Here is a 15358-nt window from a genome sequence, read left to right on the forward strand (position 1 = left end):
ACCAGTCGGCACGGAAAGGAAGAGGGTGAGAGCGGAAGAAAGAGATTTAATGGTGTGGATTCAGATCAGGTAGATGTGAAGGAGGGAGAGGACAAGTGAAAGAAGAGGAGGAGGGAGGTGGGGATATTAGTTCCTGCTGCACTGGTTCTTCAAGCCCGACTGACGTCAGCACAGCCTGCACGCGGGTGCCCTCCACTTCCTATCAGCAAAATGAGCTGCTGGGAGCGTCCCGCAGCAGGAAAAAATACAAGACAAGTGTGAGTCTCCTATTGTCCTTCCTCCTCCACACTTCTCACAAACCTTGACCTTAACCAAGCAATCGCTGATGAGTGAAACCATCCCGTTATTGCCTTCCATCGTGACGCATGGGGAAGATAAAAATGAGAAAAACAAATGTCTGTTTGAATTTGTTTGAAATCTCTTTGACACATTACACAGCTTTTAACTCCAGTCCCACAAGAGAACATCACCGTCATCAACTTTTTCCAAGCATAGAAAGAACATGCAGTTTACACCTGCTGCTATGTAATGGTGATTGTTCAGATTGTTCAGGAGGACTATAACAATTAACAATATCACAGAAAAAAAGATGCCCTCATATCCTCCTTTGTGCTGCTTTCTGTCTCGTTTTCGTCAACTCTTCAACCGGAAAAGGAGAACAGATTTTTCCTGTTTTGCGTCTGTGTTTTCAGTGAGGCAATATTATCCCCAATGGTGGAAAAGATACGGTACCTGCGTCTTTCTGGGCATGAGCTCAGCGGGGACGGCTGAGTATGAGCGCTTTTAATACAGCTATAAAGGGATTTGAGAAGGACACACTGACATAGAATAAAACACGAAATTAAGAGAGACAGACGTAGAGAGGGTTCAAGAAAGAGTGAGAGATTTACCAGATCGTTGCAGGGAATGAGACGGGAAGAAAACACACCAAAGGTCAGACATAGACGTCACAGTTTCTGAACCTTTTAATCAGATGCAATCGGGGAGACGCAGAAAGAAAAAAAAAAAAGGTCAAACTGGATGAAATAAACAATAAGAGCAGGAACGTGACTGCAGTCACTGGGTAAAAGTACACAAGAAGCAGAGCGGAGGGGGGGTATAAAAAGAAAAATCAGCTCAGCTGCAAATGCGTCAGCACAGACTGTTTACACTATTAAACATCTTACTCCAGTAACGTGAGGGGATTGTAGTTTTTCCCATGTGAGTTTGCAGTTTACGCTTCACAAACCAACTTGGCCCCTTCACACACAGTCCCGTGAGCCAGGCGGGCAACAAAGGGCTCACTCTTCCCTGACTGATTCAGATTATAGGCTTTGCTCTATATTACCACTGATAAATAGCACTTTTGAAGAAAATGCTGGATTATGACGTCCTTAACCGTCAAGCGCTGGTAAATAATCTGTGACCGCTATCGCTAGCTGAATATTGTCGCAGAGGGTTGGGACTCCAGGGTACTTGGTTAGTCATTTGACCAAGAAGCAGGATGTAAAACCTCATCATGTTCTCATAGTGAAAGTTCCCCTTGACTGGCCTTTACAAATTATTGTTTACACAATGGCCAGAAATGAATGTTTAAAGCATCGCTGTCCAAAGTAGAGCGTGGGGGGCCAGATAAGGCCGGTTTATTTATCCTTTCAGCTTGACTCACCATATGAAAATAGGGGAAAAAGGAGCTAGCTAGTCTGGCTTTGTCCAAAAGTAACAAAAATCTCCTTTTTTCACATTATATCTCATATGTTTAATTTGTACATAAGCAGAAGATTAAAAATGAGAAGCTGATGTTTTTGTTATGCCTGTTTGTTTTGTTTCCGTGCCGGATGATTTCTAGGTCAAGTCAGGTAAATAACCCCCATAAAAATATACATTTTTGGGATTGCACTTTGGTTTTTGTTGGATATTGTTTTCAAGAAGTTCAGGTTGACAGATTTGGTTACACTTGCGCAGAGCCAGGCTAGCTGTTTCCCCTTGTTTCCAGTCTTTATGCTAAGCTAAGCTAAATGGCTACCGGCTGTCGACTTCTTTTTTTAACGGACAGTTTCGAGCGGAGTATCGACCTTCTCATTGAACTCTCGGCAAGAAAGCAAATAAGTGTATTTCACAAAATGTTCAGCTGTTCCTCTAAAACAATATCTACATCTATTGCTGTAGGATTTATTGCACTGTGGATCCCTTTCAAATTCATAGGATGTACTATGCACAGTATGTTATTAGGAGCAGCAACTGCCCTGACAGAGACATTGTGCCTAGGGTTTAAATCATCATACACTTGCTATGATGTTTTTATTAGGTTATTTTCTATTTCTCATCAATTAATTATTTTTCCTCTTATTTATTTGCACCCTGCTTGTCTTTCTTCATGGGATGCATGTGTGTCAGCTGCTCAGCGAGCCGTTTCCCGTGAATCTGATACAGTTCAAACTGTGCAAAATGAACTCAGTATGTGAGACAGCTGCATTCATACATACATACACATTCTCTGCCTTTAAAACACGTGACTTTGTGCGTAAACAGGCCAGGGTGTGGGGCCCTGCACAATAAGCGTTACTCATTCATCTATTGTCTCATTTTGTAAACATGTTCTGAAAGAGAAATAATGAAGGACTAACAGGATATTCCAACAGCATAAAGATAGAGAAAAGCATGTGTCAATTACCGGTAATATGCACTCTGATGACAAATAACAAGGAGTAATCAGTTTTAAATTGGTCTAGGAGTGTTGCAGTCTAGTCAGTCGTTGTATTGTGTAAGTGTGAGTGTGCACACATAGAAGTGTATCATAAGATACAGACGCCAGCTGCAAGGACAAAGTGAAGCTGTGGTGTCTGAAGTCTAATTTCTCAGGTGAAACAGTTGCAACCAAACCTGCTGTAACTAAAGTATATAAGTTAAATTAGCTTTGATGATTTTGTCTAGTTGTAAAGATACTTTAACACTTGGATCAATACTGGATCCAATGCAAATGTTTAACGATATGCTGTCTGACAACATTGTGGTAGCACTGTTGAAGTTTTTATTATTTATTCAAGCACAGAGTGTTTGTGTGTGAGACCGTCTTTCAAAATACGAGGAAGTCTACTCGCTCACATTTGAAATACAAATAACCAGATGAGTGAATGGACACGGAGACAGACAGCAGGCCACACACTGACGCCCAGAACAAATTTGAGCGGTCATTTTCAGTCTGGCCAGTCCGCTCCACTCCTGTCTGCAACAGCTACTCTGCTCCGCAGCATGAATCCATGTCAGGTTTTCCAGGCTCGCAGCCAGAGGAGAGGATCTGCAGGGCTGGAAGCGTGCAGCCTGGTTAAGTATTTGAATTATGTCATTGACGTCAGCACAGTCATAAACCTCGCTGCGGCCCATCCCTCAAGCTGGCCCATGCCAACACAGCTCCATGGTGCATTGTGAAGGAGCTGTCAAACTGGCCTTGATGAGGTGTATGTCAGTGTATGTCAGTGTGTGTGTTTGCGTATCTGTTGAGGCCTTTTGTGTTGATAGGTGAGAAGATTATACCATAGTTGTAAACTATGAAGACACATAATCAGCTGTGAGGGCTGTTTGTACCAGAAGACAAAAAGGGCGATAAAGTGGTTTCAGGGTTGGACTTTCTGTGAATGTCCATCACACCACTGGTTCCCCAGAGGTTACTCCACAGCGACACAGTGACACCGCGGCGTCTTATCAGATTCTCTCTCATACAGTAGTCACCCTTTTCAATGGAGGTATCAATATCAAACCTTGCATATACGGAAATTCGTCACTTATTGTTCTGATAATCAGTAAATGGGAAGTATGTGTCTTTTTCTGTGACTGGTTCCTTTTTCCTCATAATCTGATTAAAAATAAATAAATAAAGATTACAGATCAGACGAGATGTTACTGACCCTTGGGGAGAGGTTATGTATGATCCTGCCGTTAAAGTAAATTATATGCACAAAAATACACTTAATAAAACAGCTGAAATGGCACAACCAAGTAAACAGTTCTAAAGTAATAAAAGCAAAAATGTTGCGTACACATCTGTGTACAATTTTACAAATGTTAAACTACAAAAGGATTTACATACAGCACATGAATGAATTCACTTTTTCTGTAACTCAATATTTATCTGATCTGTGTTATTATATATAAAAATATGTTTTACCAATATTTAAACAAAACTCCTAAATATATATATAAATTACATTTCTTCTGAAAATATATTCTTTGTTAAAAAAAAAAAAAAAACATGAATAAAATACATGAGTATATTAAATGTCAAAATGACAAAGCAGATATTTTCTGACTTTGAAGCAGTGTAGAGCAACACTATGCAAATGATTTACTCTAAGAGGAAACAGTTAATTTTTGCTTTGGGCAAGTCACTAAACAACTTCAAGATATTTACAGTCTTCTTTTTAGTCTGAGTGTATTTTCCCACCAGGTGTGTAAAATGTTGACTGTTCACCTGTCAAGATAACCCCTTTGTGTTCCTTTGTGATCTGATAAACATTTGTTGAATTAAGATACTTCCCTATTTCTCTTTCTCTCTGTTTCCTTATGTCACACTCTTTTTCTGCTTCTCTGCACTAGTGAACACACTGACGTACATTAGTGGTGGTGGGGGGGTGGGTGGGGTGGGGGCAGTGGGGTGATACAAAGGTGATTCATTCCAACCCAACCACCCTTTCTGTCTCAACTCCACGTATAGTGCGCAGTGAGGCACAAACAGAGCTGAGTATGTGCACGTAGCAGTGTCCAAGTATGTGTTTTCTATCTTCATAACGTGCTGAGGTCAAGATGTGGAATGTGTGTGTGTGTTTGCGTACATGCAGATAGCTCATAGCTGTTTTCTCTTTACCTGCCGGCGGTGACTCAAGTCTCTTTCATTGACTCGCTGTTATAACTGGCTGCATTACTCTCTGACGAGTCCAACTAGAATGAATAAACACAACTTAAGTCATATTAGTCACTGTGTTGAAGTCAACCTCACCATGAAAAATCAAATACTCAACTGTACAGTATGTCAAGCCTGTAAAGCAGCTTACACACAGAAACCTATGGTGGGAAATGACTGAGTACATTTACTGAATAATAAAGTACATTATACGGGAAAAGTACTTAATTTATGCTTTTCCATTTTTATGCTACTTTATGCATCTCTCTGTTTTTTTTGTTTTTTTTATTGTGCTGCATTTATTTGAAATTTATAATCACAAGTTTCTGCAGATTTTGATTTTACAGACAAAAAACATGATACATTCTTATAGATTAAACTACCTAACAGTATATAAAGGGATAAACATAAAATGAGTGGAACAGGATGACAATGCCCCCATCCATTGGGCTTAAGGGGTCGATGAATTGTTTAATAAGTATAAAAATCATGTGAATCAAGTGCTGTGACCATCACAGTCACAGGGAGATCTTGGACCAACATGTAAGACAGCGCTCAACACTTTAAATGAGGGGAACGTCGTTTGGAAGAACGACGTTCATCCCTTCAAAGATTTGTAGAATCAGTGTCACGGAGCATTGGAGCTGCTCTGGAGGCACGTGGTGACCAGACACCTTACTAAGACACTTAATGTTGGTTTCCCCTTTAATTTGATTCCTCTTGACCTGCTGCTTACATGTTAATGCATTAGTAATAAAAACTGAAATAATGACATATAGACAATTATAACATCTCTGACAGGAGTCACTCTGCAAACTTTACTTTTAATACTGAAGTACGGTTTTCTGATAATGTCTCTGTACTTGAGTAACATTTTGAATGCAGGACTTTTCTTGTAATAATTTTATTTTTATTACTATGGTATTATTACTTTTACTTGAGTAAAGGATCTGAATATTTAATCCATGACTGGCTACAGCTCATCAGTAGGTGGTATAATAGATGAGACAGAAGAGTTGTGCAGACCAAGCTTCAGCCAGACAGCAAGAGAAACAGGTTTTGGGGGGTGGGTTGAGAGCACAGAGAGGGGCAGTGTGAGGTGGATGTGAGTGGAAGGTGTCTCGGGCGGGAATGGAGGTGGGGGAGTGTGGGGGTGTTTGAGCCCAGCCCTGGTCGTTAGTGCAGTTGATGGCTCTCACAGAGGTCGGTTTGTGGCCCTATAGGGGGAGAGAGATGGAGGGAGAGGGGGGAGAGAGGGGAGGCAGACGGGGTCTGTCTGCACACTGAGGTCTGTTGTCCTCTGGGCAGCCTCCAGCATATGGCCAAAGCATTAGGACTCGCTGAAGAAAAAAAAAAGAAAAAAAAAAAGACTTCCACTGAAAAACAGGCTGGAAAAGTACCTCGCACTCTGTCTGGGAGCAGGTTTTTCAGACTGAAACTTCGTCACGCCACCTTTGACTGGTGACATTGTGAAACGTCTGTCAGCCCATTTAGCACTGTATTTATGATCGACCAGAGGTGACGATGGCTTCAGCAGTCCCATCTACTCCTACTGTGTGCGTGTGTGCACATTAATTACAACTTTACTCGCAAATCTGATTATTACGTGAGTCATACTAGCGCAGCATGGCCCCGGGGTCCAACTGTTGTCATCCATAGGAAACACCAGAGATGAATGTGTGAAGTTCTGCTTCAGTGATCTTGCTTTTACGCAAATGGTTCGAAGCCAGAGACCAAAGCCAGTAAACTTTTGTTCTGCAGTCTACATCTGACTGGTTTACTGCCATCAAATTCTGGCCTGTGTGCATGAAGCAGCTGCCAGTTTCAAAATGACCTGAACCCTGGTCATACAGGTGGTTTGAAAGAGCCAGCTCTTTGATATTCGCCGACTGCCTGTTAAAATGTCTAATGTCTCTATATACCCTCATCGGAGGGAACAGGGGCAGGATGTGGTCGCACCTTCTTGGCAACAGCAACTTGCCCCTATGGCTCAAGCCGGCCGCACATGGATATATACCCAGTTTCAACAGCTCACCACCTTGTGCATGAGCTGCTTTGATGTTGTACTTTCTGCTCTATGTCACTGATTTTTACATGGCTCGGATGCCAGTGGTTCCTGTGAATAGTTTGGACCATGAAGCTTGGCGTCCAGCGGTATATTGTAGCCAAGGGTTCTTTGAATCTCCAACCTGGATCGCAAGTAAAGGAAAACTGCTCTGACCTGAGGAATGTGGCTAATGCTAGCAGTCTTCCTCATGTAATCTGAGGAGCCAGTGGCATGATTTCTAAAAAAAAACAAAAAACACACACAGTCAAACTTAAACGACAAAACGTGATTGTCCTTTGTGATTCAGAAGAGTCGCCCTCATCATGTTGTTCTGATGCCTTTTCAATGGAGGGAGGTTTCCTTAACTGCACATAGGTTGTCTGAGATTGAAGTTCTTTGTTAAACGCCAGTGGTTCAGAGTCTGTGCGCCATCGCTGTGCTTTGAAGTGCTTTGATCCACTATATTGACGTAAATTGGGGAGCAGCACGCTGGCTGTCCTGTTGTGCTAAGCATATGGAGCAAATTTCTTCCATGTGTGAAGCCCTATGAAGTAGAGATCAGTCTTTTCCGTAGAAAAAGGAAAACGGGGCGATCCAGATGCGCTGAGTGTTTGCTCCCTCCAGGCAGAAATTTGTTGAATCAACATTCTCCCTGGCATATCAGAATATGATGCTTCTTAGTTTGTTTCCTGTTTTATCATCTCAGTGCGTTTCTTATAAACCACTTTTTTCCTTCCTAAAACTAATCCGCCTACCGCGCGTGAGTCATAGCTGCTAACGACAGAGCTATTTCACCGAATGACAGCTATGATTGTCCTAAACAGTCACTCCGCCATTCAGTAATTCCGCTCCATGTTTTGTGTGAGTTCAGGGCCAAAGAGGAAGTGCTTTGGTTTCTTTGGCACACAGCGAGACCCTGGCCTGGCCTCCCTCCAATTCAGGGAGTCAAAGTTTGCCTCTCGTGTTGCTTGTGCAAATACAGAGCTTGGTGTTTGATATAATTTTTTTTTTTTTTCTCTCTCTCCCTCAGAGAGGTTCAGAGAGGAGAGAGCCAGTTTGTGAAGCATGGTGGTGTGGTGTGAGCTGCTGCTACAGTTCAGCAGAGTACAGCCTTGAAGTGGTCTGCATGTTTCAGAAAGGAAGTCATCAGTATTTGACAAAGTGCATTAAATAAGCTAAAGCAGTGTTTTTTGTCTCTGCCTCATCTTCCTGACGTTTCTCTTCTTGTTCCTGTACTTTTAAAATATTAGGTGTTTGATGCATTTGTTTGTATGAAAATGTTATAAAGGTAATATAAAAAAGCAAAGCCAGATGGATCTCTTTCACCAAAAGCTTCTCCTCAGGCTTTGGGGTTGTGTACTGTACCTCTATGTACACACAGTTTGTATGTGTTTGAATGGGGGGGGGGGTCACAGACACATCAACAGCAGGAGGCAGCAGACCGCCTAGTTTGCAAGCCACTGGCTCAGTTGGTACTGAGAGAGGGGGGGGGGCAGACAGAGTGGGAGGGGGGTTTGCAGAGCGCATGAGAGCGAGGGAATGAGGGGGTACAGAGAGAAAGAGCCTACAGAGAGGGAGAGTCAGCAAACAGTAACTCTAGCCTCAGTTTGTCTGAGAGTACGACTTCCCTGAACTTTCTGAGGCGGTGGAGCGTAACGAGATGAAGGAGCTTTGTGTACACACCTCCCCCTCTTCCTCTGCCTCTCCCGGATGTCCTGCGGGCCAGTCCTCAGTACGATCAAGCCACTCTGGGACCCTCGGACCTGCGTGCATGGTGTCGGGGGGCTCGGCTATGGACATGGATCCTCTTGGCCCTGATTACGTGTCCATGTGTCTGTTGGCAGATGAGTCCTACCAGAAGCTGGCTATGGAGACCATGGAGGAGCTGGACTGGTGTCTGGACCAGTTGGAGACTATCCAGACCTACCGCTCTGTCAGTGACATGGCCTCCAACAAGGTAAGACAATTCATTTAATATACAATATATTTATGTGTGTATATATGCAAACAATGTATTTGCTCAAATGTTTTTATATCCATACATCAAATGCAGTGTTTTTTTGTTTTTTTTTTAAACGTTAAAAATCTGTTCTCGGATGGATGGGACTTTTGCAAATGAAACAGCAATTGTTAATGTTGATCCTCATTTAAACATCTTCCTGTGCAACACACATTTCTCTTCTTCAAACAGAACATAATATTTTGAATATTTTGAACAATTAGCTGAAGGGAATCATGTATGAGGGGATCTGGGGTTAAAAAAAAAAAAAGAAGTGAACTCAGAAAATAGGGAGTTTGAGACGATCGATAATTCTTTAAGTTCAGCGGAGGAACCTGTAATCTGATAATGGCACATAAACAGCTCTGTGCTCAGAATGTCTGATAATTATAAACGCGTCTTACAGTGCAGCTTAAACTCTTAACATACATTTCACTGTGTCAGTGCCTGTTCCACCCAGTGCACAAATGATCACCATAAGATCTCCCAGGAACACAGCACACTGAAAGAAAGATTTAGACCAGAGGTGATAATTTCACAGGTTCAATCTAGCTATATCTGATATATCTACTAAACAACTACGTATTCTGTAGTATGCTGTCAGAAGCCATGATATTGAGACTAAAGGCTTGACTGACTTGTTCACAGATGTACAATAGGTTTTTGTTGCAGTGTGGTTGTCCATTTGCACAGGGTATGCAAAATGTAAATTGCTTTTTGCCACACTGACGCACTTGCAAAGTAACAGCTGTTCTGTGGTAGTGTATCAGCTGGCATCATCATTTTATGGATCTCTTGTATAAAAAAGAAAAAAAAAGTGTGTGTGCAGTGTTTGTTTTGCATACATGACTGAGTTCCTGTTATCTTTGAATAGCATAGCAGGCATAGCATTGCCTGTGTTCCACAGAAAGCGTTCTGCTTCAATGTCCTTTCCTTATTCAAACGACCTGAGACACATGGTGTGTTATGCAACAGGCTGTTATACAGGAGTAGTTACAGTGTGATTTAAACTGCACACAGATGCATTTGTCATTGTGTTATGGTGGCGTGGATGTTGGCTCTGTTGTTATGTTGGGCTTTGTGGGACATGGGCACTCTTTCTCAACTGACGTCATCTTAAAAGGTCACATTCAACTGACAGACAAAAGTTGATCCAGACTATAGTTTAAGATTAACAGATAAAACGAAGACTGATTAGACTAAAGTTCAGAGTAGCTTTAACTGAATACCCCAATCAATCAAATCTTCTTGTCTTATTCACATGTAGTAATGACTCGTGAGTCTCTGTTGCAGAGACTGCCAATTAAAAACACTCAATTTATTCTCCTTTGTATTGATATTTTTCACCAGCTGTTGAGCAAGGAAGGTCACATCTGGTGCATGTCTGCTTTGAAACAAAGAGGCAGTGCTGCAACAATAGCTGATATTTTTCAATTTAGTTCTGAAGTTTATGTCGGACCAAACATTTGTACTTTAAGAATTTACAAACGCAGACAATAACGCAGTTTGGTCAGTCAAAACAATAAATGCTCCCATATTAATTTCACATATTAGCATGTCAGGAACTTAGAAATGGCGACACAAATGTTGGCAAGCTAAATCCTTCAGATGTGGCGCCGGTTCCTTTCTAAGTGCCATACGAAAGAGAGTGGACTTGCCTGAGGTTCTTGAGGATGTTTCACCGTCTTCAGTTCCAGGCGTTTAACTTCTTGTGGGCTGAATAACACCTCGAGGGTTGTTGGCCATCATGTGAGCCTCTGTTTAGCAATGTTTGTTCCAATTTATCGTAGATGACTTGTGTCTTTTGAAAACAACTTTCATGGCAATCATCCAATGCTTAATAATTGCACAAAAAAAAACTGAAAACTCATAGCGGCTCTGGAGGAAAAGTCAGAAGATCCCCAAAGTCACGGGAACTCATCCTCCAGGCCCCATGAATGTCTAAACCAACCCTGGAGAACCCCGCTAGAGTAGTTAAAAAGATAAAGAATCCATTCTCATTAATTGGCATGATGGACTGGATGAATCCAACTTGTCGTTTAAAATTTTATAAAGTCAGCTTTCTTATTTGTTTTAAGTGAAGCTAAATAAACACATTGTGGTACTGCAAGACTACACAAAGCAGCTATTTAGAACTAATTACTTCCCGTTGCTTTGATGCAGAAAAATGCTTCTTGCTGCGTATTTCATTTGTGTAGAGCTCAATCAAATTACTATACACTGCACAGTTTTACTCAACCCCCGAGCAGACTGTGGAGACTGTGTGGCGGCGTCAGATTCTGAACACCCAGGGTGGCGTTGTCCATTTCCGCCTGTCTTCTATACTGTGGTCTGAGGGCGGATCGGGATGGGGAGGGGTGCTGTCATACCGTGCCGGGTGGCTGTGACCGTGACACCAGTTTCCCGTCTCTTTATTTCCTGTGCCCCCCCTCCCCCCCTCCTCCTCTGCTCCCTGGTTACTAGACGACAATAGCTGCGCTTTGACCAGGCGGCCAGGTTGAGTCTTTGGGACGTCACTGGGACTGTCAAGACAATGAGCACAAGGCCCTGCAGGCGCAGCACAGTGCAGCACAGCCGCCTGGTCGCCCTGGCCGGGCACATAATTTGCCATGACTCAGAGTCTCAATATGAACCAATACCCCCACTAACAATTGTTGACCAATGATGCTTTTGAAAGAGCAGAGGTCAGCAGTTTATCATGTTCCAGTTCAGATTTATCAGTGGGCTGGATTGTTGTGCAATTGTACAGAGTTGGAAATAAATAATATCAGTCATGCTTTTATTGCAAAATTGGTATTAAATACCTTTATATTATTGCACCATTAATGCAGCATCTGCAGACTTTTGCTTCTCCCCAGCATTCATATGACATGATGCCCGACAAAGAGACCATTTCTTTTCGGAACCAGAGAGGATGTAATTGAACCCACGATCAAACCCAGGGTGTCTCCACTTTCAGTGTCCAAGGGCACAGGTGTATCCGGGGCTATGGGACCACACACCCTGCTGACCACCAGTCTGGCCGCTGTGACCTCAGTGCGAGGCGCTGCTTCCCTGCCCCTCACTATCATTAGCCTCGCCACACTTCCATGCTGATGCTGGTGACGGCCTTGGACAAACACTGCCATCTGAATCCAGTTAGAGGAGTTTAGCGCTTTGCGGGTTAGCGTGCGAGCGAGCCCCCGAGCAGAGCGCGAGCGGGTAGGAAACTTTAACTCACGTGTGGTCACTTCATCTTTGAAGCCCCGCCGTCTTCAGTGGGGAAAAAATGACAAAATTATTGAAACAGATGTAGTGGTGGGCCTGTAGCTGTAGCAGGGTAATGGACATTAAATTATAGTGTTGTGATTCCTTTTGACTGAAAGGGTGGTGAGGAGATCAGACAAGCTACAGTAGTGATTATGGTGCCTAATTGTAATTAAAAAGTTTAACCTCTGTTATCATGGAAAATAAGGCAGAATGAGGGAGGTAAATATGAAACCTGTTTCCATGCTTCTTACCTACTTTTGATCAACACCTTCTAGGAAATGTGTCTTTCTAATGTTGCTAAAGTGTGAAAACTTGCTGGGCCTCATCCGCCGTGTGTTGACACTGTAAACAGCCACACATGGGACGGAGGCAGCATTAGCTCAATCTGGGCTTTTGTCAGATTGCACAGGAACAGCTTTGACATCATATCGCAACACCACTGCTGTGCAATCAGGTTTCTGTTTCTGCTGTTTCATTCAAGGTTCAAGGAACTGAGCCAACTTTTAAAGACTTGTCCCAAATATCTATCTTTTTGTCATTTTCCGCCACAGTGTGTCAGTATTACAATCTGCCAAGCTTGTTTTCAGGGACTTTTCAGTGATGAGCTCAGGTATGTTAGTTGTTTGGTGCCTGAGGCCATGTTAGGAAGCAGGATGTCTACCAGTAAATGACCTCAGTGAATTACTTTATCAAGTAAAAGGGAAGTAGGTGGGACTACATGCTCGGGCCTGTGTCGGGGGGGGAGGAGCCATCGATCTCTTGTTAGACTGTGTAGGCCAGTCAGTCAAGTCAAGTCAGCTTTATCGCTATACGTTTCCTGCCCGGTGCCACTTCACAAAACAGAATAGAGAGAGGAAGCAGGCAGAGTCTCAGACACGCTGAAAAGAGTTACTGCTCGTGTAACTTTACGGGATTTCTTTTGTGTTGTGTTTGGGTTTTTTTAAGTAACAATGGGACTATGTTGTTCTGAAAAGCAGAAGAAAAACTTTGGGATGCTTACGAGTTGGAAAAAGGTGAGTTAGTTGTGAAGCTGCTTACACTGTGTGTGTGAGAGTGTGGTTTGCCACATGGAGAGTGTGATTTATCCAGGAATATATTATAGATTTCATCTAAGTTAATTAATCACCTTATAAAAAATGATTAAATATTGAATTTAGATTCTTTTTTTACAGATTACATTGAGAATCTTGTGTTGGTTCGGTTCCTTTAGGATTCAGGTCAGCAGGACAAAGCTTGCAGTGTGGCTTAATAATCTTTTAAAAAACTTTTTGTGTTAATTTTGACGAGTTTAGGTGTTAATCGTGTTTTAGCCTACTTCCTAACATATCATTTACTTTTACATTTTGCAAGACAATGGCTTCAGGGTGCACCTATTTTGAATATTCAAACTTGATGAGGCATCAGCTCATCAATGTCTGGGAACTGACCACAACATTTTTTTTTCGGTAGCGTTTATGTAACTTCTCTGGGTTTCATAAATTGAGGGTTTGTTCTGAATGTATGCATTCTCTGCTAACGCAAAAGGATGTATGAGTTAATGCCATGCCTTGAGTAATTTGTTCTCCCGAGCACAGTCATCTACTTGTCACCATGCCGTGAGCGTATGCTGTGTGTCTGAGCTTGAACTACATGACCCTGGGTGACTGACATGTGGCTTCGTGCCTGATTCATTTCCTAGAGGTCACACAAATCCACACTGTTCCGCTGCTTTAAAGAATCAATTACAAGTTCCCTTTGAATGGAATAAAGCCGTCTGATTCCAAGCTCAAATTTTTGTTCTTACGAGCTCTCTTTGATTTTTATGGACTGCCTCTGGCAGTCTGGGTTTTGAGTGCAGCCAACGCTTTGAAAGTGGTATTCAAGTTTCACAGTCAAGTAGATGTTAGCTGTCTGCTTGACAGCTATTAGACAGCTGTTGAGACCAGAGAGAGTCTGGTCCAGTCTGAAAAGAAAAGACCCCATTGTAAGAAATAATAAAAGCCCTGGCAAAAGGCAGAATCATGGTTGATTTATTTTCTCATAATGTTTGAACACATTATAGAAGCAGGAAAGCACAATCACGTTTTCAGGACATAGAATTGATTGCACCATTATTCCATTGTATTAATTATAAAGAGTTTGATGTGGTTTTCCATTAGTGCTTCTCTTTATTCACAAGAAAAGCCATTTTGCACCACTGATCGGAATCTGTGTTCTGTAAGAAAGACAGAGTCTGTCCTTGCAGCTTTCAGCCTAGTTGTGTCTGTCTCGAGCTTCTCTGCTGTAGATTGTGTATTGAACGTGTGTGGTTGTACGTGCCCGTGTGTGTGTGTGTGTGTGTGCGTGCGTGTGATGTGATGCAATGTGTTTGGAGTAGGGACCACTGTGAGAACGACGGAGGGGGCCACGTGACTCTGTTGCCATGGCGTTCAGGTTGTCGTGCAATTGGTGGTACACTGGTGGGCTGCAGACTGAACACTCTCTCATCTGTTCGTCTCCCATCGTCTCTATTTGTGTCTTAAATACAGAAAACTGCTGCAGTGAGACAGGAAACTGTCTTGGGGTAACATTGTAGACAATAGCTGATACTGAGAACAATACAGTCCAACATAGTGATTAAGGACTGAACAGCAGCTTGTGGTTCCAGTCTTAAAATGTAGATAAAAAAGAGTCAAACCCAGTCTGCTAAATTAATACCCAGCGTCTCCTCGCCCATGTGATAAACACTCCGGTGCTTTGAAGCCTCACATTGCGCAGTATGCGTTGGATCTGTTCTGCATTACTGTGCAGGGGAGCAAATCAAGAAGGGAGGAAGACAGAGATGGGGGGGCGAAAGAGACGGTGGGAGGGGTTTTGCAGAGAGCATAGGAGTGAGGGAGAAAGAGAGAAATAGCTAGAAAGAGAGAGAACGATGTGTGTGGGGGGGGGGATTCTCCAAACTCCCGTTTTCTGCAGTGCTGTGCGTGGCTCAGTTTTTAGCAAGGGTGGGAGGCAAAGAGAGAGAGAGAGAGAAAGAGAGAGAGAGAGAGAGAGACTCCACCAGCCTGTCTGCCACAGGGGACACTTACAGCAAGAGTGCACCCCCCTCCTCCTCCTCTCCGCCTTTCTCCGTCCCTCCTTTCCTTTTCTCTCTCTGTCTTAGCGCCTGCAATTTCTTCCTTCCTTGCTCAATCTGGGCTTGGGAAGGCTGGATTTCCCCCCCACCCTC

At 42.8% G+C, this 15358-nt stretch overlaps 1 protein-coding gene across 3 annotated transcripts in view; it reads left to right on the top strand.

The window, feature by feature from the left end:
- Window positions 1–15358, top strand: part of LOC111670548 (3',5'-cyclic-AMP phosphodiesterase 4B-like) — a 45194-nt gene that overhangs the window by 22354 nt on the left and 7482 nt on the right. For all 3 annotated transcript variants that reach the window (XM_023427300.2, XM_087179584.1, XM_087179585.1), the window contains one exon: window positions 8768–8880. In XM_023427300.2, the coding sequence (XP_023283068.1) occupies window positions 8768–8880 (113 nt within the window). The remainder of the gene's footprint in view (window positions 1–8767; window positions 8881–15358) is intronic.

The sequence above is a fragment of the Seriola lalandi genome, unplaced genomic scaffold (genome assembly GCF_002814215.2).
Source record: "Seriola lalandi dorsalis isolate HSWRI2012SDOR001 ecotype SW California unplaced genomic scaffold, Sedor1 jcf7180002054857, whole genome shotgun sequence".
Taxonomy (NCBI): Eukaryota; Metazoa; Chordata; class Actinopteri; order Carangiformes; family Carangidae; genus Seriola; species Seriola lalandi.